At 35.0% G+C, this 22,655-nt stretch overlaps 1 protein-coding gene across 4 annotated transcripts in view; it reads left to right on the top strand.

Annotated features, from left to right (window-relative positions):
- The window catches only part of myom2.L (myomesin 2 L homeolog), a 135,707-nt gene that overhangs the window by 28,008 nt on the left and 85,044 nt on the right, over window positions 1-22,655 (top strand). For all 4 annotated transcript variants that reach the window (XM_041563196.1, XM_018263530.2, XM_018263529.2 and 1 more), the window contains 11 exons: window positions 7,602-7,690; window positions 8,816-8,866; window positions 9,532-9,696; window positions 11,772-11,933; window positions 13,115-13,256; window positions 13,903-14,102; window positions 15,992-16,045; window positions 17,860-17,987; window positions 19,370-19,553; window positions 19,830-20,004; window positions 20,822-20,943. In XM_041563196.1, coding sequence (XP_041419130.1) covers window positions 7,602-7,690; window positions 8,816-8,866; window positions 9,532-9,696; window positions 11,772-11,933; window positions 13,115-13,256; window positions 13,903-14,102; window positions 15,992-16,045; window positions 17,860-17,987; window positions 19,370-19,553; window positions 19,830-20,004; window positions 20,822-20,943 — 1,472 coding nt within the window. The remainder of the gene's footprint in view (window positions 1-7,601; window positions 7,691-8,815; window positions 8,867-9,531; window positions 9,697-11,771; window positions 11,934-13,114; window positions 13,257-13,902; window positions 14,103-15,991; window positions 16,046-17,859; window positions 17,988-19,369; window positions 19,554-19,829; window positions 20,005-20,821; window positions 20,944-22,655) is intronic.

Raw genomic sequence — 22,655 nt, 5'->3', positions numbered from 1 at the left:
TCACAATAGCCTTTGATATTATGTCTGTCCAAAAAATCATCCAAGCCATTCTTAAAGGCATTAACTGAATCAGCCATCACAACATCACCCGGCAGTGCATTCCACAACCTCACTGTCCTGACTGTGAAGAACCACCTACGTTGCTTCAAATGAAAGTTCCTTTCTTCTAGTCTAAAGGGGTGGCCTCTGGTACGGTGATCCACTTTATTTTTTTCCAGAGAAAACAACCCCAACCTTGACAGTCTACCTTCATAATTTAAGTCTTACATCCCTCTAACCAATTTAGTTGCACGTCTCTGCACTCTCTCCAGCTCATTTATATCCCTCTTAAGGACTGGAGTCCAAAACTGCACTGCATACTCCAATGTTTTGCAAACAATGTTGCAAAAGACAAGTCTGTTAATCAAATGCCTTGTCTAACATTGTATCAACAGTTTCAGCCACCAGGGCAAAGAATAGAAAGGGAGAGACAAACACTGTTTTCAATAGCAATACATACAGTATATAAATAACTTAAAAACCATAGATGTGTAATGAATGCATGTTGTAAAGTTGCTAAGAATTATGTTTTCTTTTATTAGGCAAAAAATTATTTTCTGGGTTGACTCTCCCTTTAAGTCTTTTATGTTTTTCTTCTTAGCAGAATGTAAGTGGGGAGTATGTTTCTATTCTACCAATTTATCAGTGAATTTACACATTTCTGTGCCAGACAGTATGCATCAGTTTGCTAATGGGAAGTTTTAGACAGACTGAATATAATTTTGTCAAAACCCACCCATTGCACTGCATAGTATGTAACTGGAAGAGATTTGAAGAAACAAAAATATTTTGTTCAGGTAAAAAAATGCTTTGAGAACATGGTATCCTCTAATTTCTGCATCCTCAGCTGTTCATGTCAAATTGCTGAGCCGCAGGCTATCTGATCTTTGGCTTCTTAAAACAGCCTGGAATTTCTTGGCTGTCATCTTGACTGTACTGTAATGTTAGTGAACTTTCCCCTGTGGCATTTGTCTGTATAAATATTTCGGGTGTTCAGCTGCAGTGGAAACATACTTAGGGTGCCAAGATGAGAACATAACTTTTAATTCTGCTTTATGTAGTAGCAGCCATTTGTTGTGTCACCCACCCTTATATGTTTCTGTACCTGTGCTATGTTTGAATAAAAAGTAGGGTAGAATTAAAACCATGTGTACACATTGGGGCAGATTTAAAAACTGACCTATCGAACCAAAAAAACCCTTCAAATTAATTTCAGTTGGTCTTTTTGAATTCGAATTAAGACAATTTTTCAATTTGAAATTCGACCCTTGATAAATGTGTCCCATAGCATTGTACACCGACTCTTTAGCTTATGCTGAATTGATAGGGAATTTATTGTTGTAGCAGTTATAACTTCAAGTAAAAGAATAGATTTTGTTCAAACATATGGTTTATGTATGTTTACCAAATGATAACAAAACTTAATTGATTATTTCCTATTTAGAAATGTCTTAATGGGTGTTGGCAAGCACTAACAGCCCATTGAAAATGAAGTTCTTTGCTTAAAGCAGTCAACCATATTCAGATAAATACTGACACTGACAAGTGCTGATAAAGTATAAAAAAGTATCTAATTGCTGCAGAATCCCCAAGTTTTATCTAAGAAATGTACAAATGCCCCAACGAGAACATAAAATAGCTGTAATCTAGCAAATGATAACAACTGGAGGCTTGTCTTGCAGACCAGTTACTGCCAGCTGCAGATTGTCTGCTATGGTTTAATAAAACATGAAGACACTTTCTGCTTGTTATTAGATTGTCCTTAAATTAAATGTAGGACCAAATAAACAGCACTATTAAGCTACTAGAGAATGCTTCTCTGAAACAGAAGAGACAAGTGGTATAGAAGCCAAGCTCTGTACACAAAATGCAATTGGTTATCAGGAAACCCATTATCCAGAAAGCTCTGCATTTCAGGAAGACCATATCCCATAGACTTCATTTTAATCAAATAATCCAAATTTGTAAAAAAACATTTCCCTTTTCTCTGTAATAATAAAACAGTATCTTGTACTTGATCCCAAATAAGATAAAATACATTCTTATTGAAGAGAGAACAATCTTATTGGGTTTAATTAATGTTTAAATGAATTTTTAGTGGACTGAAGGTATGGAGACCCAAATTACAGAAAGATCACAAATATGCTACAGGTCCCATACCCATATACAGTGATATTTACTGTACGTATGTTCTTAACTTATAGGTTTTGAAAATGATTATGGGGTAGCCATGATTCCCATAACACAATAACACTACTGGGTTCATTTACTTAGCTCGAGTGAAAGAATAGAGGAAAAAAAACTTTGAATTTCGAATGTTTTTTTTGGCTACTTCGACCATCGAATGGGCTACTTCGACCTTCGACTATGACTATGACTTCGAATGGAACGATTTGAACTAAAAATCGTTCGACTATTCGACCATTCGATAGCCGAAGTACTGTCTCTTTAAGAAAAAACTTCGACCCCCTAGTTCGCCACCTAAAAGCTACCGAAGTCAATGTTAGCCTATGGGGAAGGTCCCCATAGGCTTACCAATCTTTTTTTGGTCAAACAAAAATTGTTGTTGATTTTTCGTTCGATCATTTGATTGAACGAATAGCGCTAAATCCTTCGACTTCAATAATCGAAGTCGAAGGATTTATCTTCGACAGTTGAATTTCGAGGGTTAATTAACCCTCGATATTCAACCTTAAGTAAATTTGCCCCTACCTCTTGAAAAGCACAATAAAATGTAATAGATATTTCTGGGTGTTAGATAATCTGGGTCCAACTAAAAAATTAAAAAATAACTATTTAATGTCGCCTTTTAAAAAGGGCACATAAAGGTTTTTATCCTTTGCTATAAGAAAAAAAAAGCTCAAGCCTTTGACCTTACAAGTGTACTTGATATGTTTCCAAAGGAACCGCAGGCCCCACTGGACATGATATGAAAGGAAAGCACATACTTGCTGAAGGGAATCCTGTCATATTAGTACAGAGCCACCAAGAGGTTTTTATCACCTTATCTAGTTAAACAGAGGTTAAGCTGCACACAATCACAGCAAAAGTACACTGAACCTTACTCTATATGTACTTTCTTTTCATTCTCATAGATGGGTAGAGTGGAAATTCTGTTAAAGGGCTATAGTATTCATATAATACATAAAGCACATCCATCATATGCTGTCAAGTTAATACCAGTTATCTTTGTTGCTTTTTCAGCAATCTGAACTGTTTTCAGTCACAGAGGTTAGGAAATCAGTTAAAGAAATCAGTAAATACTATTTTCTAGCAGTCCTTTCATACATTTTTTTATTATTGGTAAATATCATTGCGATTAAAACCAGTATATGTCTGCACTTCTGGCTTTGACTTCTGAAAGAATGTTGCAAGCCAGCTAAATAAATCTGATTAAGAACTGGAAGAAAACCTCCAGTGCTTTTAGCAATTACATGTTATGGAGAAATAACTTTAAAACCATTGGAAATTTGAGAATAAATGTTTTATTTAATTATGCAATAAGTGTATTTGGGTGAAGACCTGCTTTAACAAGAAAAAAAACTGGTTTTGATTAAAGCAGGTATTTTTTCAACACCTTATAACTTTATTATGATTTAATTATGTGCAGCAGATATTACCATATTTTTCTTTTTGGCCAGAGAAGGGTTAGTAGCATTTGCTTAAGATGAGGGTGTCAGAAATCACCAGATGTAACCCAATCTGATGGAGCTGGCTTAAGTATGTAGCAAGCTACACAGAGCAGCTTTAGGGAGGGGTAGTTGTCTGGCAGCAGATGAGCCGCCAGGATGTCTCTCCTGTATATAAAAGGAACTGTTTCTCCCTGTTGGCCAGTCTGACACTCTGTGGCTTATGTTTGGCAAAACAGATTGGGGACTTGTTGGAGAGTAAAATAAAAGTAGGAAGTTAGATAACTGTATGCGGTATAAATATATGACAAAATAGAAAAACAGTGGTAAAATAGTAGAAAACAGTGATTTACCAGTCAAGTAGAAAAGTTAAGAAACAAATGAATATTTCTTTGCATTTTCTTAAACATTTACAAATTACTTTGTTACAAGAAACCTGTTCTGAAGATCACTGTCTCTCTAGAATTATATATAGCTATTTTGTAACTTGGTGAAATCCATCCATTGATTATGGAACAGAGATAAGCAGGGCAGCCAATCAAATGAACCAATTGGTCTTCATTATTTATGGGCCTGTTAGTGTTATACGTTATTGCGTGTCTGCCAGCAAGAGCAAGTGCCAATTCTCATCAGCTGCAAGACCACATTTCACACCTATAAGAACATTCAGGAGACTAGGTGCTCTTGCCAATAATGAGACGTATATTATCACACACTTTGGCACTCTGTTTCAACAGAGAAGAGACATTTATACAGGCCCTATATGCTTTGAAAACCGTCATAAAGTACTTTTTTTTACAAATTAATTATCAAAGAGGATGAATAGGTATTCCTAAAATTCTCAGATATATAAATAAATGAGCAAAATCAAATATAAATAATTTTTAAGAGAACTGTTATACGAACACACACTCTTGCAAACACAGAGATACATATGTACCAAATACACTTTTCCTTAGACATTTTTGAACTTCATGAGAATAATTATCAACTTATTTTAGAACTGCAATGTATTGTTCTACCCTTACACATCTGCCACCGAGTGGAGAATTTCATTTTTTTAGTGTATCATTATTTATCATTAAGACTATAAAGATGAACAGTTAACATGAGGACATAATAACCTGCATAAAAGCAACACATTAGCCTACAATGCTAAATTCAATAGTGTGCACATCAGACCTTTAGCTTCAGCTGTCAGGAATACTATCTATAGTATGACATACTGTACAGAATAGGTATGGGATGCATTTTCTGGAAACACGTCACCCAGAAAGCTTTGAATTATGGGAATGCATTTTAACCCATTAAATACATTTTTAAAGATGATTTAATTTCTCTATAGTAATAAAACAGTACCTTCTACTTTATCCCTTCTAATATATAATTAATCTTTAGTGGAGGCTAAAGAATTCTTTTGGGTTTAATTAATGTTTAAATGCTTTTTTTTATTATATGTATTTGCAAATGTATGACTTCTAGCACATTGTTGTTGAAGCTAGTGTAAGATTTATACATATTTCTGTTGGTATTTTCTTATTTCCTGTATATTTAAGTTTATTTTTAATTCTTTTATGCCATGTTTTTAGAACTTTTTAAAAACATATTTTACCTTTAATACTTATGGTGTTCAAGATGTTATATTTCACGTTTTTTTAGAGGAAAGTGCAGCATGTATCATTAAAAAACAAAAAACTGACCATTGTTACTTGGATGCTATGCAGAAATTATTTGAGTAAAGGGAACTTGAACTTGTTTATTACATCACAGAACATATGCAACATGGATTTAAAGCATAAACAAACCTAACCCACCATGTGCGATACCAAGTGGTTTAAAGTTCACCATTATTTGATAGAGGACTTTGGAGATTTTACAGTTTTACTATGTGTAATTTCACCAGTGTGAAGTCTGGATTTGGTAAAAAGAACACTACCTGCCTGAAAGCATTATGCCAGTGGCAAAGTTTGGTTGAGGAGGATTAGTAATGGTAAAGGCCTGTTCTACATTATTTGTGCTAGGGAGCCACATTTCATTGAAACAAACCTTTAGGCTACATAGTACAGTGAGATTCCTGATAATTCTGAGCTTCCTACTTTGAGCAAAAGAATGCCTTCATGCACAAAGCAAGGTTAGCAGAGAATGGGTTTGCAGAGATGGGAGAGGAAGAACTTGCCTGTCCTGCACAGAGCTCTGAGCTCAACCTAAACATCTGTGGGATGAACTGTTTCAGGTCTAAACCCCATTAGTTGAAAGACTCACTGTTAATGCTCTTGTGAATGAGAGATTTGGACCGACCTGTCTGGATACATTTAGACATATAGGGGCACATTTACCTAGGGTCGAATATCGAGGGTTAATTAACCTTCGATATTCGACTGTTGAAGTGAAATCCTTCGACTTCGAATATCGAAGTCGAAGGATTTACCTCTATTCCTACGATCGAACGATTTGAAGGATTTTAATCCATCGATAAGAAAATTGTTAGGAAGCCTATGGGGACCTTCCCCATAGGCTAACATTGGCCTCGGTAGGTTTTAGGTGGCAAACTAGGGGGTCAAAGAATTTTTTAAAGAGTCAGTACTTCGACTATCGAATAGTCGAATAGTCAAACGATTTTTAGTTTGAATCGTTTGATTCGAAGGTCGAAGTAGCCCATTCGATGGTCGAAGTAGCCAAAAAAAACATTCGAAATAGGAACTATTTTTCCTCTATTCCTTCACTCGAACTAAGTAAATGGGCCCCATATAGTTTACAACATAGGACATACCAAATTTACTTGTATTAGAAATACTGCCTATGTGAAGTTTCATCTTACATGATAGTTGGAATACACTTTCATGTTATGTTACCACAACACTAATATATTATTACAATATATTGCTACGTTTTTTCTGGGTACATTGCTTCTTGTTTCTTAGCTATGAGAATGATTTCTATCCAGGGCTATTAGCTAAACTTACCAGACTGATAATGTACAATGCATACTAACATAGTAGATGGACTTTTTTTCCTAAATAAAAGCTGTCTATCCGTTAGATGATCCAGAGAAACATGAAAACACCCCACCTGAAGCCTCTTTAATTTGCCACAGAGGGGGAAAAATTCCCTCCTGACTGCAAGATGGCAATCAGACTAATCACATCAACTTTGTATTAAATGACTTTTTTAATAAACATTATGTAGTGCACAAACTGCCAAAATCATATTAATTTCACTGACCTCTATTATTTAATGGAAATATTGAAAAATGAGTATATAACAACCTCACAGAAGACTCCATTGATATCTTGACATCTGGATATAATTTTCCTTATCTCCTTACTCTAGTGTATTTATAATCCCTTTGCAAGAAGCCTGTAAAAAGCTTTACTTAATGAAATGTTGTCTGATCTCATATAGACTGTAACTAAACTTCTGGCATAGTAACAAGAGGAAGAAATAATGTAAGTTAAAATATGTACTGTGTAAAGATTACAGTATTGGAACGCATATATACTTATCTAAAATGTAATTTAACAGGAACAATGTAAAAAGCAGGTGATCAGAATAGTTACAGTCTTTAAAGGGCAACAAGGAAACCCAGCATTACAGGCAAAGTGTCACTTACCAACAAAGGTCTTGTACTGTATGTTATGCAAAATATTGCATTCTTCTGTTGCCCAGTAAATCCCGACTACTCTATTTGAAGCTGACCTTGTTTTATTCTGCAGTTATGAGGTCAAATACAACCATTTTCAATGCTAGCTGTTTTTATATAAAGGACTCAAAGCTTTAAAGAAGTACATTTCAGGGTGCCTGAGCCTCTTAGGGAATTCAATAGCATCTCACTGAATAAAACATTATTCACATCCTGAAACGTATAATATACTTCATTAACAAATATGGTATAAGTATAGTTATATACTGATCATTTTTTTTTTCTTTTTCTAGAACTAACTTCAATGATACTGCTACTTATACTGCAGTAGCAACCAATGTACATGGCCAGTCCTCTACTAATGCTGCAGTCATTGTAAGAAGTAAGTTCATAAAATGACAGGGTACTTGTAATGCCGTCCTCTCCCTGGCAACTCAGTTACAGTGGTATAGGGTGATGGTCAGATTTTACTTTTTGACTCTTTGAGTTATTTCAAGTGAGATGAATACAGAGTAATGTACTTTATTTTGGCTTTAAATACACTGTAAATATGACTACATATCCAGTAAACACAAAATTACCAACCTCCCCAGAAAACTTCCGAATCTTTTGGCAAACATTCTGTCTTGCGATTGTTTTTTAAATGGAGTGAACAATTAATTTTCATAAAAAGCCAGATGTTATCTTACTCTCTCTACTCTTTATAGAGCTGTGTTAAAGATTGATTTGCATTACAGATAGCCCAAGGTGTTATTTTGGATCAAAGAGTTGAAATCATTAGCTTGCAGAAGAAAATAAAGACAGAAGTGAGAATGTAGAAAGGTGATGAGGTGGTTACAGTATTGCAGTATAAACCAACATACAGTGCTAGGTTTTGTATGATGACCACTGGAATATAAATATCATTTTTTTTTAGACCTGACATATTATGTATTACTTCATTAATCAGTTTCTGTTCCAGTAACACTACATTCTCATGCCACTCACTACTGTCATCACTAAATGTAACAGCATCAGGAAGCTCTATACCTGGGGGCCTATTTATTATGGTGTATAAAACGGACTTCATGAAAAAAAGATGTAAAAAGCTGTGTAAAATAAAGTTTAAAGCTGTGTGTTATTTGACACCATGCGAACTCCAGATTTTTTTGCCATTATTTTACACTGCTTCAGACCTTTGTAAGTAGGTTCCAGCAGAAGTTGCTCAAAGTAAAAGTTCTGCCAAAATTATGTCATTTTTACTCCACTGGCATGTGTGGGGAATTATTCTGCTGTTTTTTTTACACCACATAATAAATATGCCCCCTGATGTAGTAGAATAGTAACAAAAATTGCAATATAATGTTTACTACAGAAAATGATATGCAAATACTATCCAGTGCTGAGATCTCTAGCGTTGAGAAAAAAGAAAGGAAAACGCAGGTGTTCTTTAGATGTCCTGACTCCTGGGAATAGTTGAAATTGCTAAATTAAACACGAACATCTAAACAATGATATTGTTTTACAGGATATCGTGAAGGAGAAGATCCCCTGCACTCTGTGTCACTGCCCCTAAGTTGTAAGTATGAGTTTGTATTTGTCATCGGAAACAAGTACAGGTCTCTGAGCTTCAGAATGGCAGCATTGTATTTATGAGGGGCAAGCTGGGTCAGCAGGTGGCGTCCCCTATCCCATTTGTTAATTTCTATATCATTTAGAGGTACAGCAGCTGTTAATTGCCGGGCTGCCTGACACCCCCGAGCTCTCTGCTCTTTAACTTGCCCACGATTTTTAATAATTATGTTTTGAAAATCATGTTTTCAGTCTACAAGCATCCTATTGTTATTTTGAACACATTCATTTTTAAGCTTAGTTTGAGGCAACACTGTTTTACAACAGTTTTCCTGTAAGCACTGCATGAATGGTATGATCTCTTTCCTGGTGACACAGCGGTTATTGAGTTAATGATATCTGGTATGTTGGTATCCTGCAAGAATGATGTGGTTAACTTTCTAAACACCCAAGCTGGTTGAGTGATATAATGGGCCATACCAACTTAAAGGGGTGAATCAATGTCGGCTTCTGGCAGTGTTTAAAGATCTGTGTGCAATTCACTTTTAATACAATATTACTGCATGCTAATTTAAAAATAAAATTGAATCCAAATATCTGCCTTTGTTTATGTGTTTCAAGCAGGTGCTCATACGCCATTATAATGTTACTTAATATTTATTTTTATTGTAGTGCCTTTGTCATCTGCAATTTGCTTCACTCATATTGATGTTCAGTTTTTGGAGAAGTTTGGGGTATCATTTGGAATTGAAGGTGAAACTAAGACTTTATCATGTGACATATTGTTAACTCCTGATATCAGCAGACTGCGACCCCAGCCAGAGTGGTACAGAGATGGTGAGTGTGATGCATACTCATTTCATATTGATTGAGCTGTTATTTAATAAAGATGTTTCCACTAGCAAAATTATAAATTATCACAACAGCGGAAAGGCATCACACAAGCACAACGTCATTCTGGAAATGCACTATTGTTATTAGACAATAGGGATAATTGGTTAATTATCACTATTGCCTATTTTGTAGCTGTGAAAAGTAGTTTCTACTAGTAGCTCTGCGTGTCTTCACCCTTTTGGACATGACCAAAAAGGTTAGAAAAGTCACACTAGATATAAAAATACTTCGTAGAGGCACAAATATAATGCAGGTTAAAGCACCAGAAAATCAAGTGCAGGATTATATGGACCAAGCAGGAGAGGATAGTAGCATGATAGGCTAGGGACACTACACAATAATAATATACAAGAGAATAGTCAGGCACAGCTTCAGGCCAAATGCAATAAACTGGAGAGGCAAGTAATGGCCATGCATAAAAAAGTATCAATCAGGAGACCAGTAGAGGTTGGATTACTGACCGAGCATGTAAAAACTAATTGGCACCAGAAAGTGGTCAGGCTATTAAGAAAGTCCAAGTGTGGAGCCTGATCCTCCTGGAGTCATAATTAAAGTGATTAGCACCAAGCTAATACAGGATATCTATTATAAAGTTAATTGTGTTACCTACAAGGCAAGTTCAATAAACATATCACACTGTGCATGCACAGGCTTGATTCTCCATGTGCCCATAATCCATCAGGATGCCCTGATAACATGGCATATCACTAGGGTTTTAAAACTATTTTAACTACTACGGGAAATACTGATTATTTTCTGCCACATTTAATGTTTTGTTTCAAAATGAAATAGTAGTAGTTTGGCAATAGCAGGATAGTGGAATTGTTGTATGTGATGCAAAGGAAAAGGATTGGACTGATTTCCTTTAAGAAGAATTTGTTGATTGTTCTAGGTGTGGATGTGCCTTGATCCCTGACAAATGCTTTATGTTTCATTTTCATGTTGGGCAACTGCAGTAAATGGCAGGTCCCATGTGACCATTGTTATGCTTGCCAGTGATACATTGCTTCAATGCTGCATACATTGCTAGGTAAACACTGCACACATGAATGAAAACACATCTGTAGATACTGGAAAAAATATTGTTTGCATTGTAGTAGTGGCATTTTATTATAAAGAGACTACAATCAAATATAAATCATATACATAAAAGAAAAAGAAAGAAAGAAGTAATTCATATATAAATGTCAGCAGAAGAAGGAGGAAGGAATTAGAAACCTATCCTTCAGTTGAATGGTTATTATGTACATATCAGTGCTATGGGAGCTACGGAGACATTTCTTCTAAAGAGGAATTTTTCAGAATCGCAGCATTTACTTTTAATATAAGTTAGTCATTGGAGCTCATAAGAACATAACAAAATACTTTTACTTGTGCGTCATGAAAGAAACTCTCAGTCTATAATATAGCATTACCATTGCAGATGTTATCTCTATATCAATCAATTTTTCCGATAGGCTTAAACAGAGATGTGTATTACTCTGTTACTTAAAGAAACCCAAGTATCTTGAATCAAGTAAACTACCCTTGGTTTATATTTTGGTTTAATCTTTCGTCAGCTTTTTGCATCTTTTGTTCTGTTACACGTTACTGCTTTACCTGCTGCAGTGAACACTGAAAACTTTTAGACTTTCACACAGAGAAGAGCTGACCTTGTCATCTCTCTCTAAAACTCATATTGTGATATCTAGAATCCCAGCCATAACATACTGTATGGCTTCTGATTTTCTGTCAGGAAGCAAGCAGATGCAATCACAAAACATAACAGTTTTAAAACTGAACGAAATGTATTTTTCTTTCCAGTGCTGCACTACTACTTGTCAACACATAAGAAAAGCTTTTTTATTTGCTCATCGTAATAGATGGATTTGTGTAGAATGTTCTTGACACTGATAAGCATGGAAAATCTGTTTTCTTTCCCTCTTTCTTTAATCCTGTCCCAAATTATTTTTGTTACTTCAGCCTGAGATGGTAAATGATATTCCTGTATTAACACAAACACTTTGACTTTATTGCAGATGTCTTAATCAAAGAATCCAAGTGGCAACAACTGCATTTTGGAGAGGGCCGTGCAACCTTAACTCTGACACACTTGAATAAGGATGATGAAGGATTGTATACGCTAAGAATTGTCTCTAGAGGCGGAGTGAATGAGCACAGTGCATTCCTATTTGTGGCTGGTACTTAAATAATCCATATTTATACATTCTGGGTTAATATATTATGTAATGTATTGGTCCTATTGTTCAGCATTGCTGTGTTTTTCATTTACTATATATCTTGTTCATTTTTTGCTTTTGTTTTGATCTAAAACCTAATGTGAATAATTGAGTGTAGCTATTTTTTAATTACCTGAAGGCTAACACAATGGAATATTTCAAGCCATAGCACGCAGTATGCTTTTTGTGCTGTATAACATTTTTATATTATTACATAGATACATATATACATTGAGGGGCAGATTTATCAAGGGTCGAAGTGAATTAGAGGGAATTTTCAAAGTAAAAAAATTCGAAATTTGAAGTAATTTTTTGGATACTTCGGCCATCAAATAGGATACTACGACTTTGAATTTACTTCGACTTCGATTCAAAGTAAAAATCGTTCGAATATTCGACCTTTCCATAATCTAAGTACTGTCTCTTTAAAAAAGCCTTCAACTTCAATACTTCGCCAAATTAAACCTGCCGAAGTGTTATGTCTGCCTATGGGGACCTTCTACAACCATTTTCTAAGTCTTCACATATCGAAGTAAAATCGTTTGATCTCACGCTACAATTGTTTGAATCGTTCGATTAGAACGATTTAATCGTTCGATCGAACGATTTTACTTTGATCGTTTGATGGCCAAATTCGGTGAAAAATGGTTGAATTTCAAAGTATTTTTTACTTTGAAATTCTACCCTTGATAAATCTGCCCCTGTATGTATTGTAAGTCTGATACTTTTCAAAAACAAAGGAAACAATAGGACAACAAAACTGAAATGGGGATTGAGAAGTTCATACTTTTTATGTGTAGTAAAATGACTTTGTGTATGGTTGCCAGAACAGTGTGAATGGAAGCAATGATAGAAGTGGATAAATGTCTAACTTTTGGCTGTTACATTAAAATGATGGAAGAGTTGCAGTTGTCTGATTAGCACAGAAGCATTAGAAGGCTAATAAACTGGCAATCCGCCCCAACCTGGTTAATGCAGAAAACAAGCATTGTGGACAAAAAGCACGGTCTGTTGCACCTTGCCTTTCATATGTAAACTAGGCCTCATGTCACACAGAAAATGCTTTCACAGTGTTTTTAATTTGAAAACAAAAACAAGACCACAAATTACACATATTGTAAACTGTATTTTTTTCTACAAAGATGCTGCTGCCTTGGTGGCAGGTGCCCCTGGTGCCCCGATGGATGTCGAATGCCATGACGCCAACAAGGATTACGTGATTGTTACTTGGAAACCACCAAACACAGCCAGTGAAGCACCAGTTATTGGATACTTTGTTGATAAGTATGTATATTTTTTAATCATTCATTCTACATTTCACATGCTTCAAGTAATTTATGGCTTACTGTATGTGCAACTTAGGCGCTTTGGTTAAAAACCTCATGGCAAACACTGCATAATAATATAGCAGATAAAGTTGCAAAAAGACACGTATCCATTCAGTTCAAGCTTTTTGTCTAAGAAAGCTGCCTGATAGATGAAGTTGAAAAGACCCTATCTGAAACCTCTCCAGCCAGCCTCAGAGGAGATATCTAAGAAGGCAATTGGAGTAGCCCTTGGATGAACTTTGTACTAAGAGCTAATTTGAATTAGTTTCTATTTTCTCACTTTGTAAAAATACATTATTCATTTTAACTCTATGTTGGTTGGCAGTATCGCCATTGTAGATATTCACCTGGGTAATTAACCATAGTAACCAATCACATGTTTGCTTCCACTATTCTACTTGTGACTGGCTGAAAAAAGCTAATCACTTATTGGCTGCTATGGGTTATGGCCCTGGTGCAAATTTGTCCAGTTTTTATAAATGAGCCTCATTAAACATGTCTCCAGTTACTGGCAGCATCCCCATAACCATCAAATGGTCCAGTCTAGAATGATGTTGTGCTTTCTAAGGTAGTGTTTAATTATAGAAATGTAATTGCCACAGGTGTGAAGTTGGAACAGATAACTGGATTCAGTGCAATGATTCTCCAGTTAAAATCTGCAAGTATCCTGTGACTGGTTTATTTGAAGGGCGTTCTTATATATTCCGAGTACGAGCCGTTAACAAAGCTGGTGTTAGCAGACCTTCTAGAGTTTCTATCGCCGTTGCAGCTCTGGACCCTGCTGATTTGGCCAGGCTACAAAGTAAGTACACACTATTTCATTTAAACAGAATGCCAGGACAAAGATGTAATGGAAGCCATCAGCAATCAAGGGGCAATTACATACTTTACAGTACATCATAGGATTTAGCTCCAATACTTTAGGTAATTTGGGCAATTTCCTAGTAAAGTCAGTACTTTTGTTATACTTATGTTATGGTTTATTGTTCTTTATAACTGCAGAATCACTTCAGCAAATGGTTAATATAACAGAGGCACCATTTCAGTAAATAATATACATTATGTGCAGTCAGGCCAGGAATGACAGATCTCATGCATTCAGTGAGGTTGTAGGCTATATATTTTCTTCGATTAGTAAAGTCTCTGATGCCCTTGATTCATCAAATATTAGATAATGAAGAAAACTGAAATTCACAGTACATGCTCAGTTGATAAATTAGAATGACACTGGCCATTCCCAAGCTGTTTGCAGATCGAGAAGATCCAAGGCCAGAAAAGATTAGAGTACAACACACATTTACTAAGCAGTCTTCTGTTATAATTATAGTGTTTGCAGACATCTTGCAAATATATTTATTTAAACAGGCCAGTTTATTGTTATTTCTGGTATAATACCTTGAGACCTCATCTGTTTAAATATAAATCTAGAAAACTTGCCTGTATGGACGATCCATTGTCAATTAAACAGACTTTCAACTTTTTATAATATTCTAATCTATAATAAAGATTACTATTACATCTGTAGCTTTGTGGTGTATATGATCCAAGACAGCCTTACTGTTTTGTGGATTACTATTTGAATAGTATTTTGCTAGTTAAGGGGATTCTATCATGGGAGCACATGTTGTTTTTCACAATGCATCAGTTAATAGAGCTCCTGCAAGGAAATCTGTTTTTCTAAAGAGCAAACAGATTTTTTTTAGATTTAATTTTTGAATCAGACATGGGGCTAGATATTAGTTTCCCAAGTGCCCTCAGCAATGTGACTTGTGCTCTGATAAACTTCAGTCACTCTTTATGGCTGCACTGCAAGTTGGAGTGATATCACTCCCGTCTCTTTCCCCCAGTCGGCCATCAGCAGAGCAATAGGAAGGTAACCAGATAACAGCTTCTCGACATCTGCATTGTAAAAATGCTCCCATTTAGCAGATAGCAGTGGTAGATATGAGAACAGCACTCAATAGTAAAAATGCAAGTCCTGCTAACTCAAGTTGCAACACCTTCAGTTACATTGCACAAAGCAGTTGCATTGTGAAGTACTGGCTCTTTCATGACCAGGCAAAATGACCTGAGATGGCTGCCTACACACAAATATTACAAGTACAAAAAATACTTTTATTGGTTCAAGAATACAATTTTAAATGGTAGAATGAATTACGTACAATGTACACAGTGTATTTTAAAACTATACCATAAAAATCATGGCAGAATCCCTTTAACAAAGTAGATTTGTTGCCGTTTCACATTTATTTCCTTCAAAATAACCATTCTGCCTTAGAATTAAACCCTTAGGGGAAGATTTATTAAAATGTGCGCTCACCACAGAAAAGCTCACCCACTTTCTATTCCTATGGGATTTTTAGAAGCATATTTATCAAATAGTGAATACATTTATTATGCTTTGTACTCGACCGTCTCTTTAAATAGCACATTGCTGGCAGTGTGATATCATTAAAGACTTTGCACAACATCGTATGTCTTCCCATTATTTTACATGTAAACATTGGCACTTTATATATATAATTTATATACTACACATACTGTATCTCTGTTTAAAACATAATGAATACTTTAGACAATGTGATAATGATTTTGCATTAGATTTGTGGTTATTAATAAACATCTTAAGAGCTAACAGGAAAAATGAGACTCTAGCTACATAAAATCATATGTTTTTTTTCTTCTGTGTAGCAATCCATCTGGATGGAGGCAAAGAAATCGTTATCTATCAAGATGACTTGGAAGGTATTTAACTTTAATAAGCTTTGAAATTAGTGGAATAGAATTGCAATTTTGCAACATCCAGAATTCGAGTTATCACAGATTTCAGCTTTTCTTTCTGGACAGAGGATATTAACCTGAATGTAATATAATACCACATCACAAGCATAGGAGAATTGCATAAAGAGACAACAAAATCTTTAATAATATCTATAAAAGATAATTTTTTTATGTTCTTTCACTGTTATTTTAATTTAAACTGAGACATAGCTGATTGCACTGGGGTATGTTTGGAGGAGCTAAACTTGACGAACTTTGGTCTTTTTTCAACTCGAATTAACTATGTCAAGCCAATTTTTGACTGCTCACGTCTTCCACCTAAAAGTTAATTAACTTTTTCTTTTATAATAAGGCCACTATAGCTATAAATGGAAATGCTGGATTTCCCAAAGACATTTGTATAAAAAAATTATACAAGTTTGTAGTCAAACTAGAATGCATTGCCCAGTTAGTGTCAATGAATGCCAATAAGTTACTAAAGGAAGGAGAGTTCTGTATGTACCATAAACTATACAACGTGTTTATTAGAATGTTTAGAAAAATCAATATTATTAAAACCCTAACAATGTTTTAATAAACAGAATATACTGTATTTAACTTATACATGTAGCATTTGACAGGTACTTGTACAGTTTTCAGAATACTGGTTATTTGAATGAAAACCATTTTGGGGCTTCTCCTTTTAAGAATACTTAGTAAAGCATAGTTAAAATGGCCGCAGCTGAAGTTCTGGGAAATCAGTAAACTGGAAGTAGACTGGAATTGAAAAGTTTCTATGTAAACTGCCATGGTATAGGAATGATTTTATTCCTGTATAAAACAATAAAATCGCTGCATGATGCAGCCAGAGGCAGTAATACATTTTCCTTGCAAACCATTATTTTGACTCTTCTTACTGTTCTCAAAAGCTTATAGGTATGGGACCTGTTATCCAGAATTCTCCTGACCTGGGGTTTCCTGGATAACAGATCTTTCTGTAATTTCGAGCTTCTTATTTTACATCTACTAGAAAATGATGTAAACATTAAACTAACTCAGCTAATTTTGTTTACAATAAGGATGAAGTATATCTTAGCTGGGAGCAAGTACAAGCTACTGTTTTATTACTACAGAGAAAAAGAAAATACTTTGTAAAAATTTTGATTATTTGATTATAATGGAGTAAATGGCAGATGGCCTTTCTGTAATTCTGAGCTTTCTGGATAATTAATCCTATGCCTGTTCTTGGCAACTGCCTTCCAATCCATGTAACAATATTTGTTGTATTAAGTAACCATGTAATATGTCTTTGTACATATTATTTCTATGTCAAAAGATGATATAATCCTCTAACTCCAAAGCCAATTTCAGATTGGACATCTCCTTTCTAACATAAATAAAAAGTAAATGGAAGACCACACATAATTGTCGAGGTGACAGGTGAAATATATGACTTATAAACCCACTGATCAAGAATAAAAGACAACAACTTGAAAGAGAAAGCTATAACAGCCTCGCATTGTAAAATCTTTAACAACATATATAAAACCACTGCAGATAAAACTATGTCTCCATAGATGTCTGAAAAACAAAATAGCTTCAGCTTCAAGTAATGGGTACTGTAATATTTACACTTTGATACAGAATAATACATCACAGAACATTCTTTCAAAACTTTACTACCGTCTGTAAACTCATCGTAACAGTATGTTAAATCATTTTTCAGTGCTATAGCCACAAAATGTTTGTTACCCCATTTACTGAATATTTAAGCATTTATGGATTGTTCTGTTATTTAGGTGAAGTAAAAATCCCTGGACCCCCTACCAATGTTCAAGCTTTGGAAACCAGCAAAACATATATTGTTCTCAGCTGGGATCCACCTGTTCCCCGTGGCAGAGATCCAGTTGTGTATTATGTTGAGAAGGTAGCGTATGACCACTTTTCTGCTTTGAATGCCTAAGGGATATGTGCTATTTTGCAGACTGAAATAATTACCCAAATACAATTTGATAATTTAATTAATGATAATTTATCTGACTACTCCTGCACTTTACTGATCTGGGATCTAATTAAGGCAGCTAATGCACTTTAAGGGACACATTTACTAAGGGTCGAATATCGAGGGTTAATAAACCCTCGAATTCGACCCTCAAATTAAAATCCTTCAAATTTGAATATCGAATTAGAAGGATTTACCGCAAATCCTACGAGCAAACGATCAAAGGAAAAATCGTTCAATCGAACGATGAAATCCTTCAAATCGAACTATTAGAAGGATTTTAATCCATCGATCGAAGGATTTTCCTTCGACCGAAAAAACCTTAGAAAAGTAATGGGGAAGGTCCCCATAGGCTAACATTGTACCGCGGTAGGTTTAAACTACCGAAGTATGTAGTCAAAGTTTTTTTAAAGAGATAGTACTTCGACTATCGAATGGTCAATAGTTGAACGATTTTACTTTGAATCGTTCGAATCGAAGTTGTAGTCGAAGGTCGTAGTAGCCTATTCGATGGTCAAAGTACCCAAAAAAATACTTTGAAATTCGAAGTTTCTTTACTTCAAATCCTTCACTTGAGCTTAGTAAATGTGCCCCTAAATGTTTCTTTGAAGTAATCCAAAGTGATAGAGTAAATGAATGCTCAGTAAATGTACCCAGATCTTTAAGCAATGATACATTTTAACTGTGGATTGAAACTGCAAAAGTGTACAAATTTAACTATAATAAGGAAATTAATATAATTAGGAAATTAACTTATATATCCTGTTCAATGCGAGATATATTAATACAAGCTTGATTTATTTATTTTGTTAGCATTTTTTTCTTAACTTGAATCCTTTTTGGCTGCTGGCAAAATGTGTATTCCATGATTGTTACTATTGTTTACATGCAACCATTAATTTTCAGGTCACACATGGGGCGCTGCGCCAATGAGGCGAGTTGAAAAACTCGGGCAGGCGGCAGCAGGAAAGCAGCCTCACATAAAATAGAGATAGGAACTCATAACTGAGATATGGCAGGGGAACTATATGGTTATCAAAAAGTTTAGATGATGAAAAAGAGCAAAAAAGTTATTTTCTAGGATGTTATTATTATGGGTTTATTTGCATTTGAGTTTTGAAGCCTGTACCTACGACATAATGAATCAACCAGGTACTATTTGATGGTCAACCGTCTTTTCGGAAAAAGTTTACTATAAGACTATGGGCAGGAATACGTACATACACACACATAAGGACTTTATTCTTAAGTATAATTTGATCAGGCAGGTCTCTTATTTAATTCATTTTATCTCTGCTTTATTATAGACAATGGTTGGTAGTGGAAGTTGGCAGAGAGTGAATGCACAGATCCCAGTGAGATCCCCTCGCTATGCGGTATTTGATTTGGCAGAGGGAAAGTCGTATAATTTCAGAGTAATTTCAGTTAACAAGCATGGTGTCAGTGAGCCATCGGAAATAACACCACCAATACAAGCACAGGAACGTGTTGGTAAGAAATCTTTGATTGAATAAATTGTATGGTTTCCATTAGAAGACAATTTCCTGCTGATATAAATGCATTGGGATAAATATTTTGTAGAAAATTGGGTATATCGATTTTGTTCAGCGAGTCCCAGTGCATAAATGCATCAGTTTAAACAGCTCACAAAATGTGTATTGCATGTAAAATTCTCGAAGACTTCTTGCTGCTTGATTGATGTACCTGCCTTTTTTATAGGCTAATGTTTACCTATTTCAAATTTATATGTGTACTTTTATTTTATAGCTGTGCCATCTGCTCCTGGTCGTATACAGGCATCTAGAAATACCAGAACTTCAGTTGTTGTACAGTTTGATAAACCCAAACTAGAAGAAGAATTAATTGGATATTATATTGATTCTTCTGTGGTGGGATCAAATCACTGGGAAACCTGCAATCACAAACCTATTAAGTATAACAGGTACGTATTTCTTGGGTATATAAAATCTTTTATTTTGACACCTAGGTGGTTATTTACTAAAACTCAAATTTGTCTCATATTTTTTTTTTAAACCAAGCTCAACCAAACTCCCATCCACGATTTTATCGTATTAATCAATAAAATAATTCAAAAAAGTTGGGTCAGGAAAAAGACAATAAAATTGAGTGAAAACTTGATGCCTGAATTTCTGGATTTTTTTGGGTTATCGCCTGAAAACCCCAAATTTTTCTGCTTATTGGAGAAACCCAGCACAGTTCACAATATCTTCAAATTGTAAACGGGATATCTGCCATTAATTTCGACATGACCTCGGCAGGTTTGAGATGTCAGATTTTAGGTTTCGGACTTTTCGAAGCTTCAGAGTATAATAAATCCCAAAAATTCTAGTTTTGTTTCCTCTAAAAATGGGAGGTTTTTGCCCAAAAAACATAGACCAGAAAAAAACGGAGGTTTAGTAAAAAAAAACTGCCTAATGTAAATATTCAATATTAATAAACTCATCTTGTAAGTCTACATTAGCAGGAGGGTTTCTATTTGTCCTGTTTTTCCAGGTATTCTTCCCTCAAATAATGTGAAAGGGGAATGTTTCATTTTCAAAGGATTGAAACTCTTAAAGAAGTTATTCTTATAACTGTGGTTCAGTGTTTTGCTTGCAAGAAGGAGCATGCAGAAGCTTTAAAACAGACATAATAACAATCACAAATAATTCTAATTCTAAAGTAGTGTTTATGTTCTTAGTAAATGTTTATATCAGCCATGTCACTTGTCTTTCCCTTATTGGTCTGCTTCTTTTTAGATTTGTAGTCCATGGCTTAACAACCGGAGAGAAGTACATTTTCCGTGTAAAGGCTGCTAATGCTGTTGGAGTCAGTGAGAACTCTCAAGAATCAGAAGTAATAACTGTTAAGGCTGCATTAAGTAAGTACACACTAATAATGCATTTTGTTTAAAAGCTATTCTCTGAATGTTTATAATATATTTGTTTTTCATTGGTGTAGAAAGGACAGGAAACATTATAGTTCAGATTTGTTTTGCATTTAACAAGTAATTATTAGGAAAAGTATTTTGGTTAGTAAGATATATGGTGGATGTATTATATGGTAGTGTGCATTATCTTCTTAATGGAAAAGTGTAATTTCAATACTGAATATTAGATCTAACCCCACTTCATCTTTAAAAAATACTGTATGTTTTTATACAGGGTTTTTGAAATTAGCTCTTGATCCAGGGAATGATCTGATTGTCCTCTTGGAAATGTTTTCTTCTGAGACGTCAGCTTTATTATTTCATTTACTTCCTCAGGATCAACTAGCAGTTAGCTAGCTTACTAAGACAAAAAAGCTATTATGTTAATGAGGACAAGAGACAATTATTTCTAAGGAATCCGACTGTAATTAATATACACGTTGGACAGAGATTGTCAACTATGTGGTTTTGGATACATAATTGTGTGGTCTTTTTCTACAATCAACAGGACAGTTATCCTTTATAATTGTAAAGCTATTTTTATTTTTTACTGATTGTATACAAAGCAAAAAGAAATATCCTATATCTAAAAAATTTGCTGTTTTGGTGCCCTATTATTCTGATGGCATAACGCCATCTATCAACCACCAATGGCGTTTCATGCAGACATGATGGGGCACATTTACTATTGGTCGAATATCGAGGGTTCATTAACCCTCGATATTCGACCATCGAAGTAAAATACTTAGACTTCGAATATCGAAGTCAAAGGATTTACCGCATTTAGTTTGATCGAACGATCGAAGGAAAAATCGTTCGAACAAAAGATTAAATCCTTTGAATCGAACGATTCGAAGGATTTTAATTCATCGATCGAGCGATTTTCTTTTGATCAGAAATTACTTAGAAAGCCTACGGGGAAGGTAGGCTAACATTGGTGCTCGGTAGGTTTGAGGTGGCGAAGTAGGTAGTCAAAGTTTTTTTTAAAGAGACAGTACTTTGACTATTGAATGGTTGAATAGTTTGATTCGAGTTCGTAGTCGAAGTAGCCAATTCGATGGTCGAAATAGCCAAAAAAAAAACTTCGAAATTCGGAGTATTTTTCATTCTAATCCTTCACTCGAGCTAAGTAAATATGCCCCAAACTGTTGGCACCCCAAGAGTACTAAGATCCAATAGGGGGAATGTAATATGTTTCTGTAGTGCAAAATATGTTCACAAAGACCATTGCGAATGTTAGTGGTAAAGGTTTCCATCATTTCCATCCTTTGTGACTGATTTCAGACCTCAACGACTCCCTCGCAAAGTTTGCAACAAACCTGTTTTTGCGAACATGGGCAGTGTATATAATAAAAATTCACAATCTCAAAGCATTTTTTCCAAATTATTTAACGAATCTCCAGAGCAGGTATTGACGTTAACCTTTGCTTGGTGATAGTAAGCGAGGTAGTAGTCGCCAGTGAATGATTTTGTATTGCAAGCAGTGCTGGACAATCACAAAAATGTCTTTTTAAACAACGCTTACTATTTTAATTACGTTCCCCATAAAGAGTACAAATGACCACTGCTAGGAGAGCACTGGTCAGATGACTCAATCACATCAAGGGGAGACCAGAAGTATATAGGAATGGTACCACATGCTTTTCATTATTATCTGTGGGTTC

The sequence above is a fragment of the Xenopus laevis genome, chromosome 5L (genome assembly GCF_017654675.1).
Source record: "Xenopus laevis strain J_2021 chromosome 5L, Xenopus_laevis_v10.1, whole genome shotgun sequence".
NCBI lineage: Eukaryota > Metazoa > Chordata > Amphibia > Anura > Pipidae > Xenopus > Xenopus laevis.
Note: the sequence above shows the minus strand (reverse complement) of the source record. Positions and strands in the feature narration are given on the sequence as shown.